The 23,828-nt window shown below is 43.7% G+C and overlaps 4 protein-coding genes, 1 long non-coding RNA gene and 1 pseudogene across 9 annotated transcripts; 2 read left to right on the top strand and 4 right to left on the bottom strand.

Moving 5' to 3' along the window:
- The first annotated feature begins 369 nt into the window (after positions 1–369).
- Positions 370–1,814, top strand: LOC146301747 (fibroblast growth factor 1 pseudogene; annotated as a pseudogene).
- A 4,545-nt stretch (positions 1,815–6,359) lies between these two features.
- Positions 6,360–12,790, bottom strand: LOC146301748 (NEDD4 family-interacting protein 1-like). Of its 2 annotated transcripts, none has more exons than XM_084702998.1 (8): positions 12,614–12,789; positions 11,494–11,587; positions 10,922–11,061; positions 10,683–10,770; positions 10,312–10,436; positions 10,044–10,110; positions 9,752–9,860; positions 6,360–7,688 (listed from the first exon to the last, which is right to left on the bottom strand). In XM_084702998.1, exons 1-7 carry the CDS (start codon positions 12,647–12,649, stop codon positions 9,754–9,756), a joined length of 657 nt encoding a protein of 218 aa, XP_084559124.1. In that variant the 5' UTR covers positions 12,650–12,789; the 3' UTR covers positions 6,360–7,688; positions 9,752–9,753. The 2 variants fall into 2 exon arrangements, with proteins under 2 accessions (XP_084559124.1, XP_084559900.1); XM_084703774.1 differs by lacking the exon at positions 6,360–7,688 and adding an exon at positions 7,921–9,344 and having other exon boundaries at positions 12,614–12,790.
- On the top strand, positions 12,299–16,098 carry LOC146301749 (uncharacterized). 2 transcript variants are annotated; one of them, XR_014766561.1, is made up of 3 exons: positions 12,299–12,438; positions 15,391–15,531; positions 15,854–16,098. It is a non-coding gene; the product is annotated as an uncharacterized LOC146301749 (long non-coding RNA). The 2 variants fall into 2 exon arrangements; XR_014766467.1 differs by lacking the exon at positions 12,299–12,438 and adding an exon at positions 12,857–12,999.
- Positions 12,890–15,526, bottom strand: gnpda1 (glucosamine-6-phosphate deaminase 1). 3 transcript variants are annotated; one of them, XM_084702252.1, is made up of 6 exons: positions 15,388–15,526; positions 14,943–15,066; positions 14,160–14,342; positions 13,802–13,986; positions 13,404–13,578; positions 12,890–13,126 (listed from the first exon to the last, which is right to left on the bottom strand). In XM_084702252.1, exons 1-6 carry the CDS (start codon positions 15,484–15,486, stop codon positions 13,083–13,085), a joined length of 810 nt encoding a protein of 269 aa, XP_084558378.1. In that variant the 5' UTR covers positions 15,487–15,526; the 3' UTR covers positions 12,890–13,082. The 3 variants fall into 3 exon arrangements, with proteins under 3 accessions (XP_084558378.1, XP_084558296.1, XP_084558465.1); XM_084702170.1 differs by having other exon boundaries at positions 14,943–15,044; positions 15,388–15,518; XM_084702339.1 differs by lacking the exon at positions 14,943–15,066 and having other exon boundaries at positions 15,388–15,511.
- Positions 16,099–16,661: 563 nt separating the features above from the next.
- On the bottom strand, positions 16,662–19,982 carry hspa4b (heat shock protein family A (Hsp70) member 4b). Its single transcript, XM_084698728.1, is given in 5 exon segments — positions 16,662–16,890; positions 17,011–17,175; positions 17,426–17,545; positions 18,263–18,370; positions 18,563–19,982. Coding segments are annotated over 5 exon segments (618 nt in total). The 5' UTR covers positions 18,680–19,982; the 3' UTR covers positions 16,662–16,782.
- Positions 19,983–22,469: 2,487 nt separating this feature from the next.
- On the bottom strand, positions 22,470–23,787 carry uqcrq (ubiquinol-cytochrome c reductase, complex III subunit VII). The gene is made up of 3 exons (XM_084706479.1): positions 23,672–23,787; positions 22,829–23,000; positions 22,470–22,634 (listed from the first exon to the last, which is right to left on the bottom strand). Exons 2-3 carry the CDS (start codon positions 22,980–22,982, stop codon positions 22,537–22,539), a joined length of 252 nt encoding a protein of 83 aa, XP_084562605.1. The 5' UTR covers positions 22,983–23,000; positions 23,672–23,787; the 3' UTR covers positions 22,470–22,536.
- Between the last annotated feature and the right edge of the window lie 41 nt (positions 23,788–23,828).

Consider the following 23,828-nt stretch of genomic DNA (forward strand, 5'->3'; position numbering starts at 1 on the left):
GGTTCAAATTCCCCGTGTGGGGAACACCGTGCCCTAACTGGATGCGTTCCTCTCCAGTTCTAAACTTTAAAATCACGTATACATTTTTTTTTCTCAAGTAAATGGATGAAAGATCAAAGAGTTGGCTGGTATCATGTTTGTGGTAGGCCATGCAACAATATGTTTACATGACTTGTCTTGTACATTCCAGCTCTATATTCTATAAGGGGGGGGGGGGGGGGTGGGATTATTCTTTGTTCAAGGGTCACTGCTTTGCCAAACCTGATTCAGATTGCTTGACACTACTGTTGCTTGTTCGGGGAACTATAAAGGCGATAGTTACTGGACCCATCATTTAGGTGGGACAATCCATAGCGCTCTCTTTAGATAATGTTCTCACTTGGCCAAGATGACGAATGGAGTAAAATAAAAGTACTGCCAGGCGGGCAAGAGAGGCAGGGGATAGACCTGCAGGATTACACAAACCTGACTCACCTGTATTGCATGAATTGCGGACATCATCTGCAAATTCTTCCCGATGGGACAGTGACAGGCCAGAGAGACCATGGTGACATCCACAGTAAGAAGTCTGTAATTTACGTTTCTTTGGTGAAAATTCATACACGGCATCTAATGGGTAGCTTAATATTTAAATTTTGAGGCTTAAAATTGGAAGCGTATAAAAGGTTACAAGGTGTATTTATAACGCATGGTTTAATATTTCCAAATGCAAAGCTTGTTGAAAGGATCGTGTAACTTCAGTAAACAATCATTGTCGTTAAGCAGTTAAAGGCTAATCTTACTAAGAATAAGATGGATACATGGATACATACATGGATAAAATGCAGCTTTCCTCGTTGAGTTATGTCTGAGATGTGTGTGAATGTTGCAACAGGACTCTGCAGCATCAGAATGTTTCTTGAATGAAAAGTGATGTAATTGCCTCCTAATAGCTTTGTCCTGTCAATTTATTAAAGAAAGTGTATTTTTAGAGATTACAAAGGTTTCAGTGGAGATTTGTGTCCAGTTTCATTGCCTGGCAGTATTGTTGACATAGCTGCCGTGTCTGGAGCGGTGCTGTGAGTGAAGGCCGTGGGATGGGCGATCAACGGAACAGCGGCAGGAAGATACCGAGCTATGAACAAAGACGGACAGCTGCTTGGTTTTGTCAGAAATAAACTCTCGAAAATAGTCCATATACCTTGATGAGCATAAACATGACCCCTCACAGGTGTACAAGGGCACATGTCAAGGTCTGGGTAGATTGGATTGTAAACAAACAATCAGTTCATGGTCAACATGTTGGATGCAGGAGTAAATATAACCAAGTTGAACGTACAGTGTCCGGTTCTCGATATTATCGCGACACAGACAGAAATACAGATATTATTGCCTTTATAGTTACATATTTACTAACAGTTTCTAACCAGTGTATTGAGATTTTAACTGTCAGCCCTTCGTTGAGTTCCCAGCCTTTCACCAGTGTTTCTCTCTTTCTGTCCAAGCCCACTGTGACAGAGGACTGTTACTTCTTGGAGAACCTGGAGGAGAACCATCAAAACACCTACTGATCTCTGACCAACCAGGACAAGGGATAGTACGTCGGTCTGAAGAACGGCAAACCCAAACTGGGTCACAAAACCCACGTTGGACAGAAAGCCACCTACTTCCTGCCGAGGAGGCTGGAGAACATGGGGGAGTGAAGAGATGCTCAGAGCAGACCACTGACGTTTATAGGGGAGGAGGATGTTGTTGACCATAATGTGCACACCTGGTCCTACCTACTCCCTGCCTGGTTGGGCCTACCTACTCCCTGCCTGGTCGGGCCTACCTACTCCCTGCCTCATTTTGGGAACTTCCCAAACACTAGACGTGATACATGAACACAGCAAATTACTATCCTCACCTGCTGCCTGTGATACGTCAGTTCTGGCACTCATACCTCACAAATTCCTTCAAAAGTATTTAACCACCATGTGCAAAAAAGCAGGAATTGACTACTATATAAAAAACACTTTTGTAAAGATTTATGATAATTCAGAAAAGGATTTATGAGTTTAGCTGTACTAGGGTGACCAGATTTGAGTTTGTGATCAAAATTACAGTTCTCTCTACAGTCAGTGCCCGCGCAAGAAGGTGGAACGTAAGGGAGATACCCTTTCCAAAACTTGTAAGGTCGTAATAGTTTATGAAAGACCCCAGGGAACAACAAATATCTGACGAGGCAAAATCCCACACAATTTTAGAATCCTTGTCGGACGCGTTTTTTTGGTCTCGAAAAGAGGACATGTCCAGGTAAAATAGGACGTCTGGTCACCCTAGCTGTACGTATTATCCATATGGATTTAAATGGTGCATAGTACAGGGTCAGATTCATACGACGGCATATTTGGGACTGTAGGAAAAAAAAAACTGAGTCGGGTTAGGGTCAGAGAGAAAGGGGACATATTCTAAGATTAAAGTCGTAAATTCGAGAAAAAAGTCAGAGATTCTCCGAGTTTATAAAGTCACAAATTTGTGAGGAAAAAAACTATTGAATTTGCAAGAAAAAAGTCGGAGATTCTCCCAGTTTATAAAGTCACAAATTTGCGAGGAAAAAAACTATTGAATTTGCGAGAAAAAAGTCAGAGATTCTCCCAGTTTATAAAGTCACAAATTTGCAAGAAAAAAACTAGTAATTTTGCGAGAAAAAAACTCGGAGATTTTACAACATTATTAAGTCGAAAATATGGATTCATTTTTTTCTCAAGGAACCTCATTCCTTCACTTTGCATGGTCAACCTCATCACAGCAGACACCATTGTTTTCCATGTATAAAGCCCAGTAATGGATGACCTGATCAAATTATACTTTTCAATTGGTTCGTGGTTCAACAGGACACAGCCAAGACTCTTTTCTAAACTGATCCACACCTTGGGGATCGACTAATTTGAGGATCTGTCGTATTGTGTCCTGATCACAAATCGAATCTGTAATGTTTCCTTCTGAATAGGCCCAAATCACATATGGGTACATACCAGTAAAGCTACAAAACTCTCTCTTGCTACTGATGTGTTTATTTAACACATCAACAAACAACGTGGCTCCACATAACACTTAACGACAGAGCGGCTTGCTTCTACCAGGAGTTGTAGTACAAAAAGTGGAGAGAGAGACCTTGTGTAATTGCTCTCCATATCTCTCACACACATGTGAAGTTACCACTGTCACATTTACAAACCTAAATTAGGAATGCAACCAAGCTCAGAACCAATGTGCCTACAGGCAGTGGCGTAACATAGTAATGACGGGCCTAAGTGCAAGATATTATGACGCCCCCCCCCCCCCAGTGACTGCAAAAAAAAGTGTTTCACATTGGAATCAATAAGGAAACACTTTGTTACATTTGGCTCCCCTCCCCATCCTAGGAATGGCCTCCCTAGCACCTTGCTAGGCTATTGGCTCGCTTAACATAATAATTTGCTATCCACCTAGTAGTGAGCACTATTTACCCAACTTGTATCCTAGTTATCCTGCCCGACCATTAAGTGTATGTACGCTATAACTGGGCTTGAAATGTATATCTATCACAATAGCCGTAGATTACCTGTCTGAGGGCAGCAATACTGATCCCAGCTGAACTGCTGCACTGCTGCTAGCAGGGGGGACGTCCATGCCGGGGTCGTCCGTGGGGGGGTTGTCCGTGGCAGACTTCTAGGGTTGGCAACTAGTTGATGGTCTAGTTAAAAATGTATTTAATTTTGGCAGCTTTGCCGCCTTCTCATCTTGTTCTTTTTTTCTCTTGCCTTTTCCTGCTTCCACTCTTATGCTTAAATGGCATTGCTACATGTTCAGTTGTCCTGTGCTCAATGAACTGCGTTGTCGTGACCTTCGAATTGGTGTGACTACAACGTTATCATGTACGTTGGTGTACTATAACTATAACGTATCATCACATGATCAAATAGAGACTTAACATTGGACAACAACATACATAGTACCCAGCAATCATGCTAATCACAAAAATACCAAAGAAAATAAGAACTTATTCATTTCATTGAATAGTTTTTTGAGTATATGTCTGAGTATATTTCTTTAGTATATGTAGGATAAGCATATGATTTTGGTATAAATTCCTACTTTTCCCCAAAAAATAATGACAACCATGACTGAGATAAGTTTGCCTTATAGCATTTGACACTACCGTTAGATTTTTAACCGTGCGTTTGAACATAAGCATATCCGAGAGGGAGCACAGCGCTGTACTGAGGGAAGGCCCGTCGAGCGACGGTACTTGGAGACATACACCCCTCGAGTGACGCGTGTATGTCTTCGACACCCCACGGACCCAGGTGCAGCCGCACCTGCTGCACCCCCTATAGTTACGCCCCTGCCTACAGGGCCATACGCGAACAGCAATAAGCTCAACACCATTGGCCACAAGGAAGCCAGGGCTGCCAACTTTTCAAAAAACCTTGGAGTAAGATTTGGTGGGGCCAACCCAAATTTTGCTGCATACAAAGCAACCCTCCCCTGCGCCTCGGCCATTACTGTTTACAACGTTAGCAGGACTACTACATTGCACGGACCAGCACCACAAAGGCAGGATGATTAAATATGTTTTCACTCACCAAGGCTGAGGGCTCACTTGAAGAGATAGGTGCCTTCTTTTGTATGCTAACCGTTGGCCACTTTTTCTTAAAAAAACACTCCACGTCGTTAAACCTGCGGTTACTTTTACCAGCAATTTGAGTGATGACAATATGTGTGAAGGCCTGCGGAACCCCTCACATCGTGAAAATTTGACTTTCTGGTTATTATACATATTTGGAAACTACAAACTTCATTCAAAGATTTGCTACACTTCATAATTCGATTTGACATGGCTTGAAAATCTTGCTAGCTAACATGTCCAAAAAACGTTGAAACTGTTTTACTTAAGTAATCATATACTTTTTGTACATTACAATGAAGTTGAGGGTGTTAACTATAAAAAAAACATCAAAAATCTCAATTTTGACAGAAAATGTTTTTTGACCTTTTCAGGTCAACAGTGAGCGGCCGCGACATCCGACGGGTTTCCGCAGGCCGCCACACATATCCTGTGGCTGATGGGCACGAAGTCGCTTTACTTCCAAGTTTCTCCTCCAAATTAAGGATAAGGTTATATAACCAGTGCTCGAGTATGAAATCCACTTAATTTATTTTCTCGAGTTATCTGGCGTTTGTGAAGCTATCAAGCTAGCTAAGACAATCTCCCCTCTTCGCTCTCCTTGCCAACTAATGTTAGCGCCAGACAGACAGACAGTAGCCTGACGTTGTCATACTCATAATTCTAGTCAGAATATGAGTCTGAAAACTCTCCGTTGGGCTGTGACTACGGGGCGTGTTTCAACCGAACTCGTAAAACAAATGCCTCTTTGTTCAATTGGATAGACCTACAACCAATCAGAGCAACGTAATATGTTGTTTGTTGAATACAAATTCAACCCAAGGGCTCTTTCGTGACGTTGTTGATTCCGTTACTGTTGATCATCTGTCCATCATCGTATAAAGCCCGCCCTGGCAATTTCATTGGTCCGTCCCGATCCTGGTTTTGTGTAGTTGTTCCCAATACGAGACCCTCCAGACCCAAATTCCCGACCAAATTTTTTTGTGGGCGCGGAGAAGTTGGGCTGGCAGCCAGGCTAGACAGACAGCCAATCAGGTCTGAAATACAAAATGACGCTGTACCAGCAGCACTAACATTCTGAACATGTGTGTTAATACTTTCACACGTACAATGTAGGCCTAAATTACAATTGTGAGAGAGGGGCTAGCCTCACATTCACACTTAGCCTACTACTGCAAACTCGAATCAGCAGAACGCAGTCTGAAGCATCGACCAATGAACATGAAATAAAATCGTAACACAAATTATATGCAATTTAGGAAGATGCTTTATTCATAGATAATAGATTATAGCAAGTAATCCTCTGGAAATAAAAAACAATTTTGTTGCAGTTCTTTCTGTTGACAACAGGTCAACAGAATCGGTAGATATGATTGGCTGCCCCTAATGACAAGTCACCACTGCTTGTTTCTTCTGACAGTACTTGTTTTACTGACACAATACTTTTATTTGATGCTCACTCATAACATGAATGTGCTGCTTTTGCTCACTGTAATATATCAAATCATGATGAATCAAATGAATACATGAATGAATCATATAAATGCAGAGATGGCAAAAGTAAACACATCCTTCATTCAAGAAGTACAGACTACACTTTGCAACTTACCTCAAAAGAGAACATTTAAATAATACCCGAATAAAATCTACCAATTTACACACAGTACATTGTCTTGAAAGCGTTATTTTAGTAACATCTGAAGGACTGAAGGGACTCAAGAGACAGAAGAACACTTTAAAAGTGACATTTATTAGACATGAAGCTTTTTACAGTTTTAAACAGCTCATAACAAAACCATAAGGATGCAACAAACTGTGCGACTAGGGGTGTGTGGGACTGGCTGCAGCTGGGCCATCACCCGGGGCAGGTCCACCGGCTGGGTGGGTCAGCTAGCTTGTACATGTTGAAAACATCCATAATGACAATTAATGGATCCAAGATCATTACTAATAATTATCAAGACAAAGTAATAGTAGCCTATTGAGTGTCATTGTCACTAACCTTTAAGAATGTAGACTGCTAATGAATAAATGTAACCCATTGGTAATGTTCATGTTTCTGCATGATTTGGGATGATGTTTCTGCATGGTTTGGGATTATGTTTCTAGGACTCTGGAGGACTATGAGGAAGAATCCCCAGGGTTTAATTGGTATGATCTAAAAGTGCACCTGCTTACAACAATCTTTGATAATAGTTTGATTATTACACTTCTACACACACTCCCTCTCCAAACAGAAAATCAATTTAAAACATAAACAAAAAAATAAACATCTTCTGATCCCTTCATACAAATCAGTATGAATCTGAATAAAACAACAATGGTTACGAATCATAAATTGAGATGCACACAGACATCACTTGTGCTCTAACAATCTGCTCTACCGTGCCTAGAAAAAAAAGACACCATCTCAAGACATAACTACGCCTACAGACCTCCTCTCATTACTGACCTTGAAGAGATCATTAAAACTCAGAATAAATGTAGCAAAGAACACTGCCCACTTCTGGCTACAACAAGGCAACACTACTTTAAGCCCACAGGGTTAGGGTCACCTGCAACAGATCAGTTAATGAAATCATTAAAAAAATCATTCAAAATAAGGTCTTTATACTCTGTACATGTCTACGTGGAGAGCACTGATTGATGAATAGCAGACTAAATCATTGAAGTGATTCTAAGTTGTAGGTTTTGTTAGTAACTGTGTACCCTGACCCGTGGGCTACTGGTGGTGTTACATCAACTGTACATAGGACTGTTGGGCAGGTGCATGCTGGGAAGCCAACATCAAAAGATATAAGGCATCACCCAGTATTACAAACTTCAAATGTAAATAGCAACATTTGCCACTAATGAGTACACAGTTGAACAAACTACCACCTTTATCAACATCCATGAATACGGTCCCGCCCCCCCCCAAAAAAGTGACAATTATTTCCTGAATGTTTGAGCTGTCTTCCAGCGGATGTGTGATGGGAGTTTGGTTTCAGACTTTTGCAGAGTTGATGTTTTTGTTTTCAACATACAAGAGATCATTCAGATTCCAGGCTTTCAGCAGCTGCATGAAGAAGAAACACGCTTATTCAATAACAGTCTTGTTCACATAGAACTGCAGGGTTTACTGCAGCACTTTTCAGTTAAGGCGTCCACCTAAGCAACACATGCCTGCCGCCTTAACTACGGTGTAAAAAAAAAAATATATATATATATATATTTTTTTTTTATATACATTTTCTGCGGAAACCCTGAACTGGCAAATAATAATAATGAAAATAGAGTAATAATCACGCTGAAAATGGTAAATAATTTAATAATAATAATAATGTAATAATAACAACAACGCTTTTATCCAAAGCAACATACATTGAGGTTCCACCCTGTAGCCATCCCATAAACCAGGGTGGGCAACATCCGGCCCCCAGTGGCACTGCAGGCATCATATTATTAGCTGCATTGTCTGGGCATTTTTTAGCTCCATTATTCGTTGGTCGCGGCCGGGCAGCTGCACTATTTTAATATATGGAGGAGGACCTTGAAGGCCCACAGCGTTGTGTACCAATGTGCCATAACATTTCCTTGCGCGCTCTGCATTAAGTGTGGAATTCCCTTTCGAGCATCAAATCAAACCCAGAATACGTGCTAGGTTTGGGCTAAGACCCGAATGTTTTCAACGTCTGGCTCCGCACCTGATTAACACTCGGATCGATAAGCAGTCTCAAAAATGGTAGCAATATGAAAAATAATACGATCCCTTTCCGTAATCATGATACTCCCCCAGAAATGTTCACTGCACCCTCAGTCAAAGCAGGTTGCATCCGGCCCTGCCAGCTAACGTCACAAACCTCACCAAAGAGAAGCAGTTCCAGCCATCACATTAGGGGTAAGTTAATTAAATGTTTGATTAGATAATATAGCAGACACATTTTTAAGTTGATAATTCTGTATGGCCCCTGACTTATGTTATAAATACCCAAATGGCCCTTTGCAGAAAAAAGGTTCCCCACTCCTGCCATACACCATGACTCGTGCAAGATGAAACCGTTCAGACCGAGTTCAGAATCCGAATTTATTCGCCATGTAGGTTTACACAAACACGGAATTTACTGTGGCAGGAATGTGCAAACAATAAACATATAAGGATCTAACCCCTGCGAGGTTCTGGGACCCATCCTTCACTCAAGTAGAAGTACAGATACTCATGTTTAAAAAGACTCCGGTAAAAGTTGAAGAACTGACTACACTTTTTCACACAAGTTAAGGCCGATTTAGGGTACTACACATGGGAACGCCTTTGTCTACGTGGAACGCCCTCTCTAGGGGAAAGCCCCGGGGAGCTCGATGTGCACCTCCTGAATTTCCTAAATATCCGTCCTAATTTCGGATAGTTACGGATACCACCTTGGCTGTGATTGGTCCGTATTAAGAACCGCTGGCGTCAGGGGCTGATTTGCCGTGAACAACAAGACAAACAGAATCCTTTGACTGCCATTGCTGTTAGTTTTTACAATTCATATTTCAGCTAAACAGTACATGTAAATCAGCATCTGAATTAAAATTTGACGATAAATTGGCAGTGTAGTTGCTGAAAATTTGCTTATTTTATTGATAAAACTGCTATTTTGTAAATTTGCTCCGACTCTTCGATAACCAAGATAGCATCGCAGTGCAGCGCCACCTACTCTTCTGGCAGTGAATTGTTTTCAGCACCCACAGCCTACGGAGAACCATAAACAAAAAAGAGTATCGTATCCATCCGCCCATGCGTAAACGGAGTCGGAGTAGCATATAAAGGCCTTTAAAGTAAAGCAGTGTGGGCTCTTAAAATATACTAAATAAAATAAGTAGCCATTACTACTAAATGTTTTAGTTTCATGCTGGTAACTGGAACTCACATCATATTAATACATAAATACAAAAAGACACTACAGATACGCAGTCTTTTAGAAATTTTCTTTCAAAAATATGTTTTCTACCTTTCAAATAATTTTTTTGTGAACTTTTTTTACAAACTAGTGAAAAGTTTTCTGAAAAAATTAAGAGTAAAGTAAAGTATCAATACCAAATAAAACTATGCAAGTACTTCCCATCTCTGGTTAACGGGGTTGGTGGTTGACGGAGTACCTTCAGTAGATGAACAGGACCCTGGTGCGGGGGAGGGTGGCATAAGATGGGTCGGCCAGCTTGCGCACCCTGGAGTAGTTCACAAACCCTCTGACGAACAGCATGAAGCCTGGAGCAGAGCAGGTCATAATGTGTTACTTCTGCAATCATATGTTCATCTAGCAGATGCTTTTATCCGAAGCAGTGTACAGTGTCTTGATCTGCATGTCAAGACTCAAGACTCCACCACTGAGTAGAGGATATTCTACAATCCTGTGGAGGACAGAAGGCAGCTGTTGGTTGTCACACTTACCCAGAACCAGGAACACCCACCACAGCCAGTACTGCCCATCAAAGTATCCAGGGAAATAAGTGGAGAACTGTGAGGAAAACATGATGACACCCATTAGATACAAACTGTTGCACCATCCCTGGCTGAGATGTGGTTACGTTGCACTGCGTCTGGTAAACAGCCCGTTTGTTGACTGATTACCGAAGTGGTGTTAAAACTATGAACTTCATTGACTTTCTATGTAAAGGGTTAGGCTACATGGTGAGAAGATGGAGGTGTAACACCTCACCCTAACAATGAGGACCCATTTGATGAGTGACAGGCCGAAGCCAGAGATGGCCCCATAGCGTCCGGCTGCTGAGGTGGTCAGGCAGAAGGACAGGAAGAACCCAATCCAGTTGAAGAGGAATGCCACTGGAGGGAGAGACGACAATCACACTCACTAACAAACGCAAATCCACATAGCTGAGACCACATGCAACATTATGGAAGACAGACCAACTGAGCTACAGAGCTGCTGGTCACAGCTAACAAAGCATCAATGCAAGGCCAAGTGACACATTACATTAAAACAGAATTTCATCTGAAGTTACATAAACTTAAATGTTATGTTAGAATGTTAACATATTGTTTATATGTTAGGTAGGGCTGGACTCATACTGAAGAAGGTGAGCATGAAGATGCCATCGTTGCCGATCCGGAGCTGGTCAGCATCATCAAACTCATCCCTGCCAGCAAAGTCATCCTCCTGCAGAAAGAAGAAACTATTTCAGCTTATTACCTCAGGACCCAAATCTACCACGTTGTGTTCCAAGTATTACAAGTCTAACAAATCTTCGGTAGAATCCTGAGAGTAGAACAGAAACTAGAGTGAAGAGAGGTTCCCGGTAGAGCTTTACCGTAACCCTGCCAGGCACCAGGGGCGCTGCAGCCTCGGCCTTGGACCGCTCCGCCTCGTCGTAGGACGGCAGTGTGGTGGCAACGTTGTAGGACGGGGGGTTGGGGAACCGGCCGCCATCTTCCTTGTAGTCAAAGAAAGCTGTGGAGGAGTGGAAGCTGCATGAGCTACAGGTAATAAAGACTTCTGGAAGGTCAGGGTCAGAGTTCTGGTTCAGGTTTTTGAAGGGTGATATAACATTGGTCTTGTTGAACCCTTTTAAAGTGAAACCTGATCTTACAGCCAAGTACTAAACAAAGGATGTCAAAATGAGTAACTTTTAACAGGGTAGATGAAGTGATGATGTTGCTTGAGGTCTAAAGGTGGACTAGGACCATATCAAGAAAGTGTTTGTGACACACTTCCATCAAACGTGATTGGTTTAAGAGCTCACCTACTGTATGGCTTTACTTAAGTGGCACAACTACCTTTCCCTGCCATGATATTAAGTTAAAAGAATAATTGATTAGTTCCCAGTGATTATCTTAAAGTATTTCTGGTTGACAAGCCCCTCCCAAGTGACGAGGGGCCGACCTGCGTTGGCTGCTGTGACGCTGCTGTAGGGCGGGGGAGCGTCCAGCCCCACAGCCTCCTGGGAAGACACCCCCGGCTCCTCTTCATTCACCAGCTGCAGACAGAACATTCTTTCACTACAGCTGAGCACACTTTACACTACTGCAGAACACAGTCTTACAGACAAGACTTTACACTACTTCAGTGGTTCTCAACCCTGTCCTCAGGGACCCCCTGTCCTGCATGTTTTAGATGTTTCCCTGATCCAACACACCTGATTCAAATAAAAGGGTCGATATCTAGCTCTGTAGAAGCCTGGTAACGAACATGCATTTGAATCAGGTGTGTTGGAGCAGGGAAACATCTAAAACATGCAGGACAGGGGGTCCCTAAGGACAGGGTTGAGAACCACTGCACGACTTGATACAAGAATTTACACAACTGAAGACAAGATACACTTGACGCTACTTAAGAGGACAGGGTAATCACTTTACTGGAGGGGAGGGCTCGTCTATAATGTGTAATAACACCAAAAGTACCGATCCGAATGCCATGGACCATTCCCACTCTTGCTCGATAGTACCATTCCAGCTTCAAGTGAAATGTATACTTATTTCCCAACAGCACCCATTAACATCCAATGAAACTAACACAAACGACAAGAGTTGATCTTAGAATTTGCCTGTTTAGAATCTACCTTAACCTACTGCGTAAAAGCTGGCCATTTTTAACTAATTAAACGACAGACAGCTATACCTACAGCTGCGGTCGACTATCTCGAAAATATTGGGTGGGACATTATCTGAATGGGCCCTCCTAGCACGGCAGCTAGCTGGGCTAACGCACTAGACCAATCTGTAAACAAAACACAAACCGGACGATGTGTGACGAACGACTGATTTTCAATAATTCATCAAAGCAGCCGATACAATTCTTATAGCTGGCTTCAAACTAGAAGACTAGTTGGTGAGTTGCTAGTTTGCTAAATCTTCACTGCATTCATAATTGCAATTGGGCCATTGCTTGGCTGACTTACTGGCATGTCAGAACCCGTTTTTTCGTTGTACTGCGATACTATGGTAGGTAGGTAGCGAGCAAGCTGAGTCTCATACTAAAAAAACTCATAAAACTCATGTCTTACCTCCTGATAACGAACATTGCTGCCTTGCTCTGCCATGACGTCCAAGATTCAATCACTTTCAATAGCTCACTCTAGTTCTCAACCTGTGTGCGTAAATGTAGTCTTGATAGCAAACTAGCACAGGTCGGCCATCGCTTCTTCTAAAGTCGAGGCGAGAGTGCTTGTTGTTCCTCCCTCGCACTGTCATGTGACCGATTGAGACCAACTGACTGGTTCAACAACAAAAGACGTAACGAGATCAACCGAGATGTAAATCATTACATAATTACTTAAGAATGACAATCAAAGGTATTTTATTTAAAGGACAAATACTTACAAAAGCAAGGTTGTGGAATAATTGGTTCATGTGATCATAAAGAAACAGCACTGGAACTATCGACCAACATGTAAGTACAAAGTCATTCAATAGTAGGCCTACGTGCTAAAAACAGACAACGACACAAAAACGTAAAGCAGCATCCCAGCTCACTCAGACTGGAGGCTCCACCAGTTTGTTGTGCACATGCATCATTCCTGTTAGGAATAAAAACAACGTATGAAGTGGTTAACACCCCAAAGTCCCCCTACATTTACATTTCCTTTCTTTTCAGACTTGTCTTCAATTTAATTTGTTTCAAAAACCAAAGCTAATTTATCCTCATTCCAACATTGTAAGCCTATGTATTTTACAGCAGAGTTGAAAAGAAAGAAATAAAAATATCTAGATTTAGGGTTTGTAGCACCAAGATAGCTCTTTCACCAGAGAATCTGGTGTTCTTCAGTGTTGTCACAAGTGCTGTGAAACTCTCACCCTGGAAGTACTTCACGGTTTTGACCTTGAGCTCCAGCGTAGCGTCCTCGTCACACACAAACATGGTCTGCGGGTGCTGCTGGAATGCGGACACCGTCCACATGTGGTTGACACCCTCCTCAATGGCCTTGTACAGAGCGAAGGCCTTATGGGCTCCTGTGATAAGGATCATCACCTGGCCGCCAAACGCACATTAACACATGACGCAGTTGGAATGCTTTCAGATCCCTCATAAAGCATAGCGATTCTATCTAAAGCGACAAACAACTAGTGCATATAAAAAGTAAAGCAGGATAATCAAAGACCAGAAGTGCATAGTTCTGAGTGTGTTAGTGGTCTGTGTCAGGGACAAACGGCTGACCCCTGTCAGAGGAACACGCCAGAGCGTGGCGCCTCACCTCCTTGGCGTCCATGACGGTGGCAACACCCACGGTCAGAGCCATGGTGGGCACCTTGGACAGGTCCCCGTCAAAGAAGCGAGCGTTGGCCAGGATGGTGTCGCTGGCCAGGGTCTTCACCCGCGTCCGGGATAGCAGGCTGGATCCAGGCTCGTTGAAAGCAATGTGGCCGTCCGGCCCAATGCCTAGACATGGAGCGACACGCGCTGTTATGTCCTTCACTTACTCATAACTAGCGCGCGTGTGTAATTGTGCTCACAAAACTGCCTTGAACAACAGACATTACAATTCTATTGTAGCTGAACAGAATCCAGGGGAGCAGGGCTGGTGTTGGGCTGTGAAGGACCATCCTCCTCACCTCCTACAAACAGCTCAATCCCGCCTGCAGCAGTGATCAGCCCCTCGAAGGCCTCGCACTCCTGCTGCAGGTCGCACGCGTTGCCGTCCAGGATGTGGGTGTTCTCTGCCCGAATGTCTACGTGCTTGAAGAAGTTGTTCCACATGAATGAATGGTAACTTTCAGGGTGTTCTCTGGGAAGTCCTGTATGATTTGGATAACAATTCATCCAAGTCAGTCTAACCCAAACCCTTAGCGTAAGGGGTCCCATTATCGTCCACCTACCTCTCGACGCTCGTTAGAAATGTTACCAAAATGTTGTTATATTACAAATTAAAAACGTTACGTCACAGCTTTGTACTTTAATATATAGATACACACCTATATTATAACATTCCGGTTTTGAAATCCAATCAGGATATGCCTAGAAATGTTACTCTCCTGATTTTAGCAGTTAGCCAGGGGGTCCCATTATCGTCCACCCAACCACTTTCAATGGAGAAATGTCAGTTTGATGCTGCGGAAGGCAGATGCTACACATATGGTTTGTGAGCGTATTTAGATACTCAAATCTCAAAGTAAGAAGCTGTAATTTGGTATGCAGCAATATAAGATGTGTACATATCGGTGAGTTACTTTCTTTCGTTGGTGCTGCATATCTTCTTTAAGAAATTAACGGAAGAAACGGTTGTGGACGATAATGGGGCCGCTCACTCTACCTTGGTCCCGGTAAGTTTGGCCACATTTGTTAGTTATCTGTATTAAGAACAAGGTTTTATGCAGAAAAATAGGTGAAGCACATACCGACATATTCATCCATGTTGAAGGTTTTGACATATTTGAAAGATATTTCTCCATTCTTATAATATTCAATCAGCTTTTTATAGCATCCTAGTGGTGTACTGCCTGTTGTAGGAAGAAAGAGACACTAAAAGCAGAATAGTCATTTGGCTACACAGAGTTGGCTGGGGGGGGGGGGGTAAGTGGGAGTGCCCCTCCCACTTAATGTTGATTGACGAACAAATCATTTTTCTAAATACAGCAGGTAAACGCACTTTGCATGCTAAAAACTATGTTGATAAATGTGCCACCCCAACATAACATTCTGCATCTATCCCCCCCCCCCCCCCCATTAAACATTTGCTAGCTACGCCACTGATTACACAGGGCTTCGGTGTTCAACACGATGGCATGTGGAAGTCGCTTTGGATAAAAGCGTCTGCTAAATGAATCAATATGTGTGTCTTACCAGTAGGAAGTCCCAACGTGAACAATCTGTCGGGACCAGGATTGAAGCGAAGGATTTTATTCCTAATGTACTTTGCAGCCCATTCACTGGCCTGGTCATAGTTACTGAGGATGATCAACTTCATTGTGCTGAATGAACTTAAAAGTAAGTTAACGAAGGACAAAGCTGTTATCACGAGATACAGATAGCATTCGTCACACACTTAAAGACTTTAGACCCATGAAGGGTTGGGACTCGACAATTCAGGAGACGTGATATTTGTCGACACTTAACATTCTATTTTTGCACTATCAGCAGTTTTTCCAAGTTTGCCATGGTTAAATACTTTCTATGGTTATAGTTATATTCGGACTAGCGTCTATTTGTTGGGCAGGTCTATTTGCAGATTCATGAAAAGGAAAGCTATTAATTAAACGTAGCCTACCTGTTACCACATCCGACTCATCTATCCCCGTCTTTCTCGCAGAAACAGGAAGATATCAAGGAGTGCGCTTGGTACGGGAGAACTATAATCACATGACGGAGGACCGGAGTCCAGCACAGCGGCAGAGGCGGGGCGACGGGCCACGGACCATAACAACCAATATGTTGATGTCAAAGAAATTGTCGTTTTTATATTCTATCACTTAATAAGGACTGGTTTCTTTTTAAGTTATATTGGAAATCAAAACACAGTAAGATATGGAATAAAGTTAAAAATCATTAAACGAATACCGATTTTCAGTGACTTTATTAAAACCAAATTGTGACATTGACCCAAACGTTTAGAGGGCACACAACAGAAATAAATACCATTATGTGTACAGCGCTCATTGTCAATCAACAGGCTTATTGCAAAAGGCTTTCCATTTTGTTTCAGCAAAAGATAAAGGACATGCTTTGGCAGCAGAGACAATAGGCTGGACTTCTGACAGTGGAATGACTCATTTAGACACTCTGCTTCTTTCAGTTCCACCCCCATGAAAACCTATGAACTACCTCCAGACTGGAGTAGTGACAGGGGTCCCCTGCCCTGTCCTGACCCAATCAGCTATGTCACATCATCCAATGGCAGAGGAAAGGAAGAATGCTAATTTTAAAAGTATTTAAACAGGCCAACTGGAACACTTCACTAGCCCTTATACAACTAGGTTCTGCGTCTCAATCTGAAGGGGGGGGGGGCTGAGGTTGGGGGAGACAGGATGGAAGGGGGGATGGGTGGGGGAGACAGGAGGATGGGGGGATGGGAGACAGGGTGGAGTGGGGGGGAGGGTGGGGGAGACCTCAGTGGGGTGTGGGGGGTAGCCTGCCTAGTTAAGGTCCATGTCAGGCTTGGTTTCCGTGGTTTCTGAGGCAGGGTTGCCATCTGTGGCGGGGGTTTCCTCCTGTGCCCCGCCCCCCTGCCCATTAACAGGGTTAGGGGTTAATGGGGTCGTTCTGCTCGCCCACCGGCTTGTCATCCTTGGGGAGCTCCACCTTGGGCTTGGGCCGGCTCAGCACCGGGCTGCAGGCAGAGAACAGCTCCTGCAGGGGGAGACACAACACAGCTCTCTGGTCACCAACATAAGATCTAGTTTGCAGGACAAGGATTCTGAGTCGTTATATCTGTAAAACAACTTCCTGGCCTGAAACTCCTTGACCCACCTTGGTCTTGGCCTGAATCTCCTTGACCTTGCCTGCTGGCTCCAGACTGAGCTCTTGAACCTTGCTCTGCTGGTTCATCTTGCTGTTCATACAGACCCTGGCCTCGCTCACCAGCCGGTCCACCCTGCTTACCTCGGCCTCCTCCAGGTGCTCGTACTGCTCCTCCTGTAGCCCACGGGACACACAGACACACAGGTCAGAAACAGTACACACAGTAAAAGAGCTTAAAAATTCACATGAAAGTGAATTGAATGTAAGCAGGGGCGTCGAAGTGGGGAAAAAGAGGGACTGACTAGAAGCGTGACCCTCGGGAAAGCTTGGAATGAAGATTAGTTGAATGAAAAAACAGACATAACTAAAACGGGGGGGATGGAGGGCGTCCCTGGTTAGAAATTGACATCCCTGTGTGTCGTACCTTGATTTTATATGCTTCAATAATCTTGAGGTACTGCTGGATGTGTTTGCCCATGTCGTCGAATGCCCTGGGTCTCTCCTCTGCCTCCTGGTAGCGCTCCTGGATGGGCTGGCCCACATCCTGCAAACACAACACCAGGTATAGACTAACCACATCCTGCACACACAACACCAGGTATAGACTAACCACATCCTGCACACACAACACCAGGTATAGACTAACCACATCCTGCACACACAACACCAGGTATAGACTAACCACATCCTGCACACACAACACCAGGTATAGACTAACCACATCCTGCACACACAACACCAGGTATAGACTAACCACATCCTGCAAACACAACACCAGGTATAGACTAACCACATCCTGCAAACACAACACCAGGTATAGACTAACCACATCCTGCACACACAACACCAGGTATAGACTAACCACATCCTGCACACACAACACCAGGTATAGACTAACCACATCCTGCACACACAACACCAGATATAGATGAACCACACCATGCACACACAACACCAGGACAATTTACTACATAACCAGACTTCTGCAGAGAGAAACTGTACTAGACATGGGCTCTCAGCAGTTCTCTCCAGAACATTCCTGGGGATAACCCCAACCCTAATCAGTGCTTCTCTCTGTTATAAGCAGAGAGGGTGACCCTAGAATATTCAGCTTTTACAAAATACTGAGCTGTTTTAAATTGAAACTAAACATGTTCTGGAAATTGTATATGGCATTTTGTGTTGCATGTGCTGTGACTAGTACCAACTAAGAGGACCATGCAGACCCAGTGCTCTGTGGGGGTTCCTGGAGCGTGCTTACCTTGAGTTCAGACAGTTTGTCGATGTAAACCTGTTTGGGCTGGTCCTCTCCATCTTCATACAGCCAGTTCTCTTTGTCCTCCAGTTTCAATGACACCGTATCTCAATCCTAGTGTACAATCAAACCACAAGATGTAACAAATAATTCTAAGAATCATCTCAGAAAATTGTCAAATGTATAAAGACTGTATAAATGCAACACATTACTTGGTCAGCAATTGAGAGATATAAAAAAAAAAGTTTTCGTCACATGCATGGCAGCCACAGATGCAGGTTCATAGGGAGAGCTCCCATAACTCACAGCCTCAGTGACATATTTCTCCAGCGCCCCATGCAGCCTGTCCCTCATCTCGTATACATACTCCTCCAAGTAGTTGGCGTCGTTCCTCTCCTTCTCCAGCTTGTCCTGCATGACCATTTTCCCCTGAAGAAACAGGAGATGGCTTTCCTCAGACACCCACAAACCCTGCTTCTGTCCCTGACAACAACACAGGGAAAATAAGTTGAGAGAAGATGGGAGATAACTGGTCTGTAGTTACCTACCTCTGTTCTTCCCTCATGCTGACCACTCTGTCGTGAGGAAGTCACATGATCCGAGCTCAGGCTAATAAACCAAGTCAAATCTCTTCAGACTTGTGCCTCTCTTTCCGGCCTGCCTGCCTCCAGACAGAAATACATTCTATCACGTGGGGACCACCACACACACACAGGTGTAAAGAAGACCGACAAACACACACTGGTGTAAAGAAGACCACCACACACACACAGGTGTAAAGAAGACCACCACACACACACAGGTGTAAAGAAGACCACCACACACACACAGGTGTAAAGAAGACCGACAAACACACACAGGTGTAAAGAAGACCACCACACACACACAGGTGTAAAGAAGACCACCACACACACACAGGTGTAAAGAAGACCACCACACACACACAGGTGTAAAGAAGACCGACAAACACACACAGGTGTAAAGAAGACCGACAAACACACACAGGTGTAAAGAAGACCACCACACACACACAGGTGTAAAGAAGACCGACAAACACACACACAGGTGTAAAGAAGACCACCACACACACACAGTTGTAAAGAAGACCACCACACACACACAGGTGTAAAGAAGACCGACACACACACACAGGTGTAAAGAAGACCGACACACACACACAGGTGTAAAGAAGACCACCACACACATGTAGGTACAGAAGGGTCTGGGTAGCTACATGCCTATGGAGGGGTCTGGGTAGGGCAGCTCTCTGGGGCAGTTGGAGTAAGCCTTGAGAGAGAAGGGCTCTCTCCGGTAGAAGGTCAGCACCTTGGAGAACAGAGCAGCATGGTTCTTTGGGAAAACCTTGCAGTCACTGCAGGAGGAACAGGCACAGGGTTCAGGACAGACCGGACTGGGTTCGGGACAGAACGGACTGGAAGGACAGACCGGACTGACCGCTCGGCTGGTAGAATCAGAGTTAGTGGAGAACTCTCGTACTTTGAACGCATGAGACAGGATGGCACACTGCAGACACACACAGCTGTCAGCAGGCGAACAGTCAGTCTACCACGGAAGGTGAACCTTGATACATCTAACATTATCATAATGATAAAACAGCATGCACTTCTGTTCCCCAAAATCAAATTAACAGCATTCTATATTTTCATTCATTGACCAAAAACGCTGAGGCAAGCCTTTTGAACATGGCAACCCAGCCAGCTGAGCACTGCAGCAACCCCTGTGAGGGGGAAGAGGTTGTGGTGAGGGGGTAGAGGTTGTGGTGAGGGGGTAGAGGTTGTGGTGAGGGGGTAGAGGTTGTGGTGAGGGGGTAGAGGTTGTGGTGAGGGGGTAGAGGTTGTGGTGAGGGGTAGAGGTTGTGGTGAGGGGGTAGAGGTTGTGGTGAGGGGGTAAAGGTTGTGGTGAGGGGGTAGAGGTTGTGGTGAGGGGGTAGAGGTTGTGGTGAGGGGGTAGAGGTTGTGGTGAGGGGGTAGAGGTTGTGGTGAGGGGGTAAAGGTTGTGGTTAGGGGGTAGAGGTTGTGGTGAGGGGGTAGAGGTTGTGGTGAGGGGGTAGAAGTTGTGGTGAGGGGGTAGAGGTTGTGGTGAGGGGGTAGAGGTTGTGGTGAGGGGGTAGAGGTTGTGGTGAGGGGGAAGAGGTTGTGGTGAGGGGGTAGAGATTGTGGTGAGGGGGTTGTTGGAAAAATTGAAAATGTAACTGTTATCCTGTATAAGAATGATTCTGTGTTCAGCATTCCTTCAAATTCGAGAGACCGCAGATAGAGACAACCTAGGCTTGTCTGGGTTGTTTTATGGATTTTTGGTGTTTCAAAACCCATTGACTATGTTTAGCTTGTGTTGTGCTCCTCTCTCTTACCAACCATCTCTGGAGGAGGGGATCCCTCTCTGAATTGCTCCTCCCAAGGTTTCTTCAATTTTTTCTCCCGTTGGGAGTTTTTTCCTTGTCTTCCTTGAGGGTTTAGGTTGGTTGAGGGGCAGTTCTATGGGCGTATGTGAAGCCCTCTGTGACATGCTTGCGTGTAAAAAGGGCTATACAAATAAATTTGATTTGATTATATGTTTTAGATCTATTACTTTTATCACTTGTATTTTGTGTTTTTGTTGATTTTATGTAAAGCACCTTGAGCTGCAATTCCTGTATGAAATGTGCTATATAAATAAAGTCTTACTCACTTAGGCTTACTTTCGGGAAATGTTTGATTTTCCAGCTACGGCAACTAGCTCCGTTACAGTAGTGGTGAAGGAATTGGCTAAGACGAACGCTTGCGATTGGTTATGGTAGATCAGAGTGGCTCTGGGCAGATCCAATAGTTTTAAACTTCAACAGAGGACCCGCCTTCAAGGAAGATAACGCTTGTCAATGGGGCGATCCCAGACCCTCGAGGGTCTGGTTAGGACCAGGCTACTCCAGACCAAACTTCCCGACCAAATTGTTTTGTGGGCGGGGCAAAGTTGGGCTGGAAGCCAGGCTAACCGCTAGCATCATGCCTCCCTTGTCTCGGGTCCTGTTTGAAATGTCCCCAAATTTCACAACGTGAAAGAGTAAACGACATATAAAGAATTAATTATATAAACTAAATCCATGTTATTTATAATAATAGTTAGTACTTACGGTGTACATCGGTCGCTGTAGGCCTATTCGTTTGCTACAGTTTCAATACCTCCAGCTCGCGCTACTGCTACATAGCAGTTAAAGGAACCAAACTCTAACAGATACCAGTTAGAAATAGGACCTAATACCCGAATTTGAAATTACTAAAACACGTCGTCGTCGTCGTCGTCATGTACCGCTTGTCCGGGGATCGGGTCGCGGGGGCAACGACCTAAGCAGGGAGGCCCAGGCTTCCCTCTCCCGTTAGGTTTTGATTAATCATTCCACCCTGGTAGGTAAAGTAGGTTATCATAGGAATCAGACATGGCATGAAATGCAGGGGCGTTTCTACAGGGGGGCCTACAGGGGCCAGTGCCCCTGTAAACATGTCCCTGGCCCCCCCTGTGGCCCCCCTGTGGCCCCCCTGAGCTGACAAAAAAAAAAACATATATATATATATATTTATTTTTAACGTTTTTCTTCTTCTAGTAGTCATCATGAACCGAGGAAAGGACATTGCAGCCTTTTTAATAAAAAAAAGTTAGAGAAATATATCAAGGTATTGAGAGAGTTGAGGAGCTGGAAGAGGGAGAGCCAGAGCATTTTGTATGATTTTAATGTAAAGCAAAATTAAAGTATTTAATGTTTAAATATCATTTGTTTCCATTTTTAATGTGCCCCTCTGATTAAACACTGGCCCCCCCTTGGCCCCCCCAGTAAAATTAGTCTAGAACCGCCACTGATGAAATGTACAATCAAGGGAACTGTGAAAAAAGAAAAGCCTGAACAATTATTTAGCTCATCTCCAATTATTGCATATTAGGTTAATGAAATAATAAAATACCAACACGCTCAATTATTTAACCTGCAAACAAAGGCTGTCTTGATACACTGCAGTTTACTTGAATAAAGAACAATGTAGCATTACTAAAGTTTTACAGTCTCCATCCCACGTGACCCCAAACAGTAGCACCAGTAAACTGCTGCACAGGCAAATTGGAAATACAGTCCAACCACCAACACCTATATACGTTGTACAGCAAATCTCTATGGAAACAGAGGTCTACATGAGTGGTTCTCAGAATAATACATCCAAATGAATACAGGTTTGTGATAAATACCATCTTTATTTAGAGAAACAGTCACAGGAACATCAGGAGCTCAGGAGGATCTTCTACTCCTCGGGGGTTTCAAAGTCAGACAGATTCTTCCTCTTGCCCTGCTGATGGACATGGTTCCCCCAGGTATAAGTCAGGTACATGATGACCATGGCTGAAACAGATGAACGACACATTCAGCTGTGTGATGTTTACTCCATGTTTGTGTTTTGATCAAATAAGAGCAGCTCTTTGGTAAAAGGAAGATGACTTCCATTTGGAAGAAGTAGTATTTTTGACTATATATATATTTAAGATAACTTGTAAGTTCCCTGAGCAAGTGGTACAGTTAAGCACTACAAAACTCACGGGGAGCGGATCTGAAGACGGAGGCTCTGAATCGCCTCCACATGTTGGGGATTCCCTTGGAGAAGTAGTTTGGGAAAGCCCTCTGCTCAAAGGGAGACAGACTGTATGTGATCACATGTCTGATCTTGGCCAAATCTCCAAAGTGGCGACCCATGATGCCAGATGAGATGATCTGAAAACAATAGAAGTTGAGTGACTGCAGCATGTGCATCTCACAAATCAGCATAACAGTAACTACAGTAGGTACTATCTTAACCTTTCTACCATAGTTTAGAGTTCTAGTCAAGTCAGAGTGCTCACCCATGTCCATGCCTGGGACATGGGCAGAAGGGCAGTCTGTTCTGATTGGGGTTCTTTGCGGAGGAAACTCATGACAGCATGGCCCGGTGCCACACTAGTGTACCTGCTATAACTAGCCTATACATTTAGCTTTGTGTACGTGTCAATGTCTTCAAGAGAAACAAAAGCAAAAAAAATAATGATAAGTAATGTTGGCTAAGATCACTTGGTGCCTAGTATTGCCCACGTAATATACTTCTATATTTTAATATATTACTATATTTTAAGATAAGTGGCATTTGACACACAAGACGGCCACAAGTCTAGAGCTAGGCTACCTAAATTAAACACGACAGTTTGTGATTATCTTGACATTGCAGCTAGGCAACATTGGGTCCTCGAGACCTTGTTTGACATTCACATGAAAATACACAAAGTCTCAAAGTTCATTTAGTTATATTGCAAAAAGTGTAGTCATATGGGCTTGATTACGCCATTAAGTAGCAGTTTATATCATTTTAAAATAAGGTTGTGCAATCAAAAAAAAGAACATTCATCACTAACCTTTAGCCGCAACAACTTGTAATGGCGGATAACTGTTGTGACGACAGGGCTTCTTCTTCTTTAACTTTGATTGGTGGAAAACATCCAATTTAGGAGTGCCTACACCGCCACCTATTGGGCAGGAGTGAGTATCCAGTCACGGCCTCACTCCCAGTCA

This window comes from Hypomesus nipponensis, chromosome 1 (genome assembly GCF_054491055.1).
Source record: "Hypomesus nipponensis isolate SF chromosome 1, ASM5449105v1, whole genome shotgun sequence".
NCBI classification, from domain to species: Eukaryota; Metazoa; Chordata; class Actinopteri; order Osmeriformes; family Osmeridae; genus Hypomesus; species Hypomesus nipponensis.

Excerpts from the sequence above, each read along its gene's own strand:
- LOC146301748 (XM_084702998.1), bottom strand. The coding sequence starts at position 12,649 with ATGGCAGAGCAAGGCAGCAATGTTCGTTATCAGGAG. Across the intron at positions 11,588-12,613 it reads GCAATGTTCGTTATCAGGAG|CTGGTGAATGAAGAGGAGCC; the intron begins GTAAGACATGAG and ends TTCTGTCTGCAG. Across the intron at positions 10,437-10,682 it reads CTTCATGCTCACCTTCTTCA|TGGCATTCCTCTTCAACTGG; the intron begins GTATGAGTCCAG and ends CTCTCCCTCCAG.
- gnpda1 (XM_084702170.1), bottom strand. The coding sequence starts at position 15,511 with ATGAAGTTGATCATCCTCAGTAACTATGACCAGGCCAGTGAATGGGCT. Across the intron at positions 15,045-15,387 it reads CACGTTGGGACTTCCTACTG|GCAGTACACCACTAGGATGC; the intron begins GTAAGACACACA and ends TTCCTACAACAG. Across the intron at positions 13,987-14,159 it reads GATTGAGCTGTTTGTAGGAG|GCATTGGGCCGGACGGCCAC; the intron begins GTGAGGAGGATG and ends CTCCATGTCTAG.
- uqcrq (XM_084706479.1), bottom strand. The coding sequence starts at position 22,982 with ATGGGTCGCCACTTTGGAGATTTGGCCAAGATCAGACATGTGATCACA. Across the intron at positions 22,635-22,828 it reads CGTCTTCAGATCCGCTCCCC|CCATGGTCATCATGTACCTG; the intron begins GTGAGTTTTGTA and ends CATCTGTTTCAG.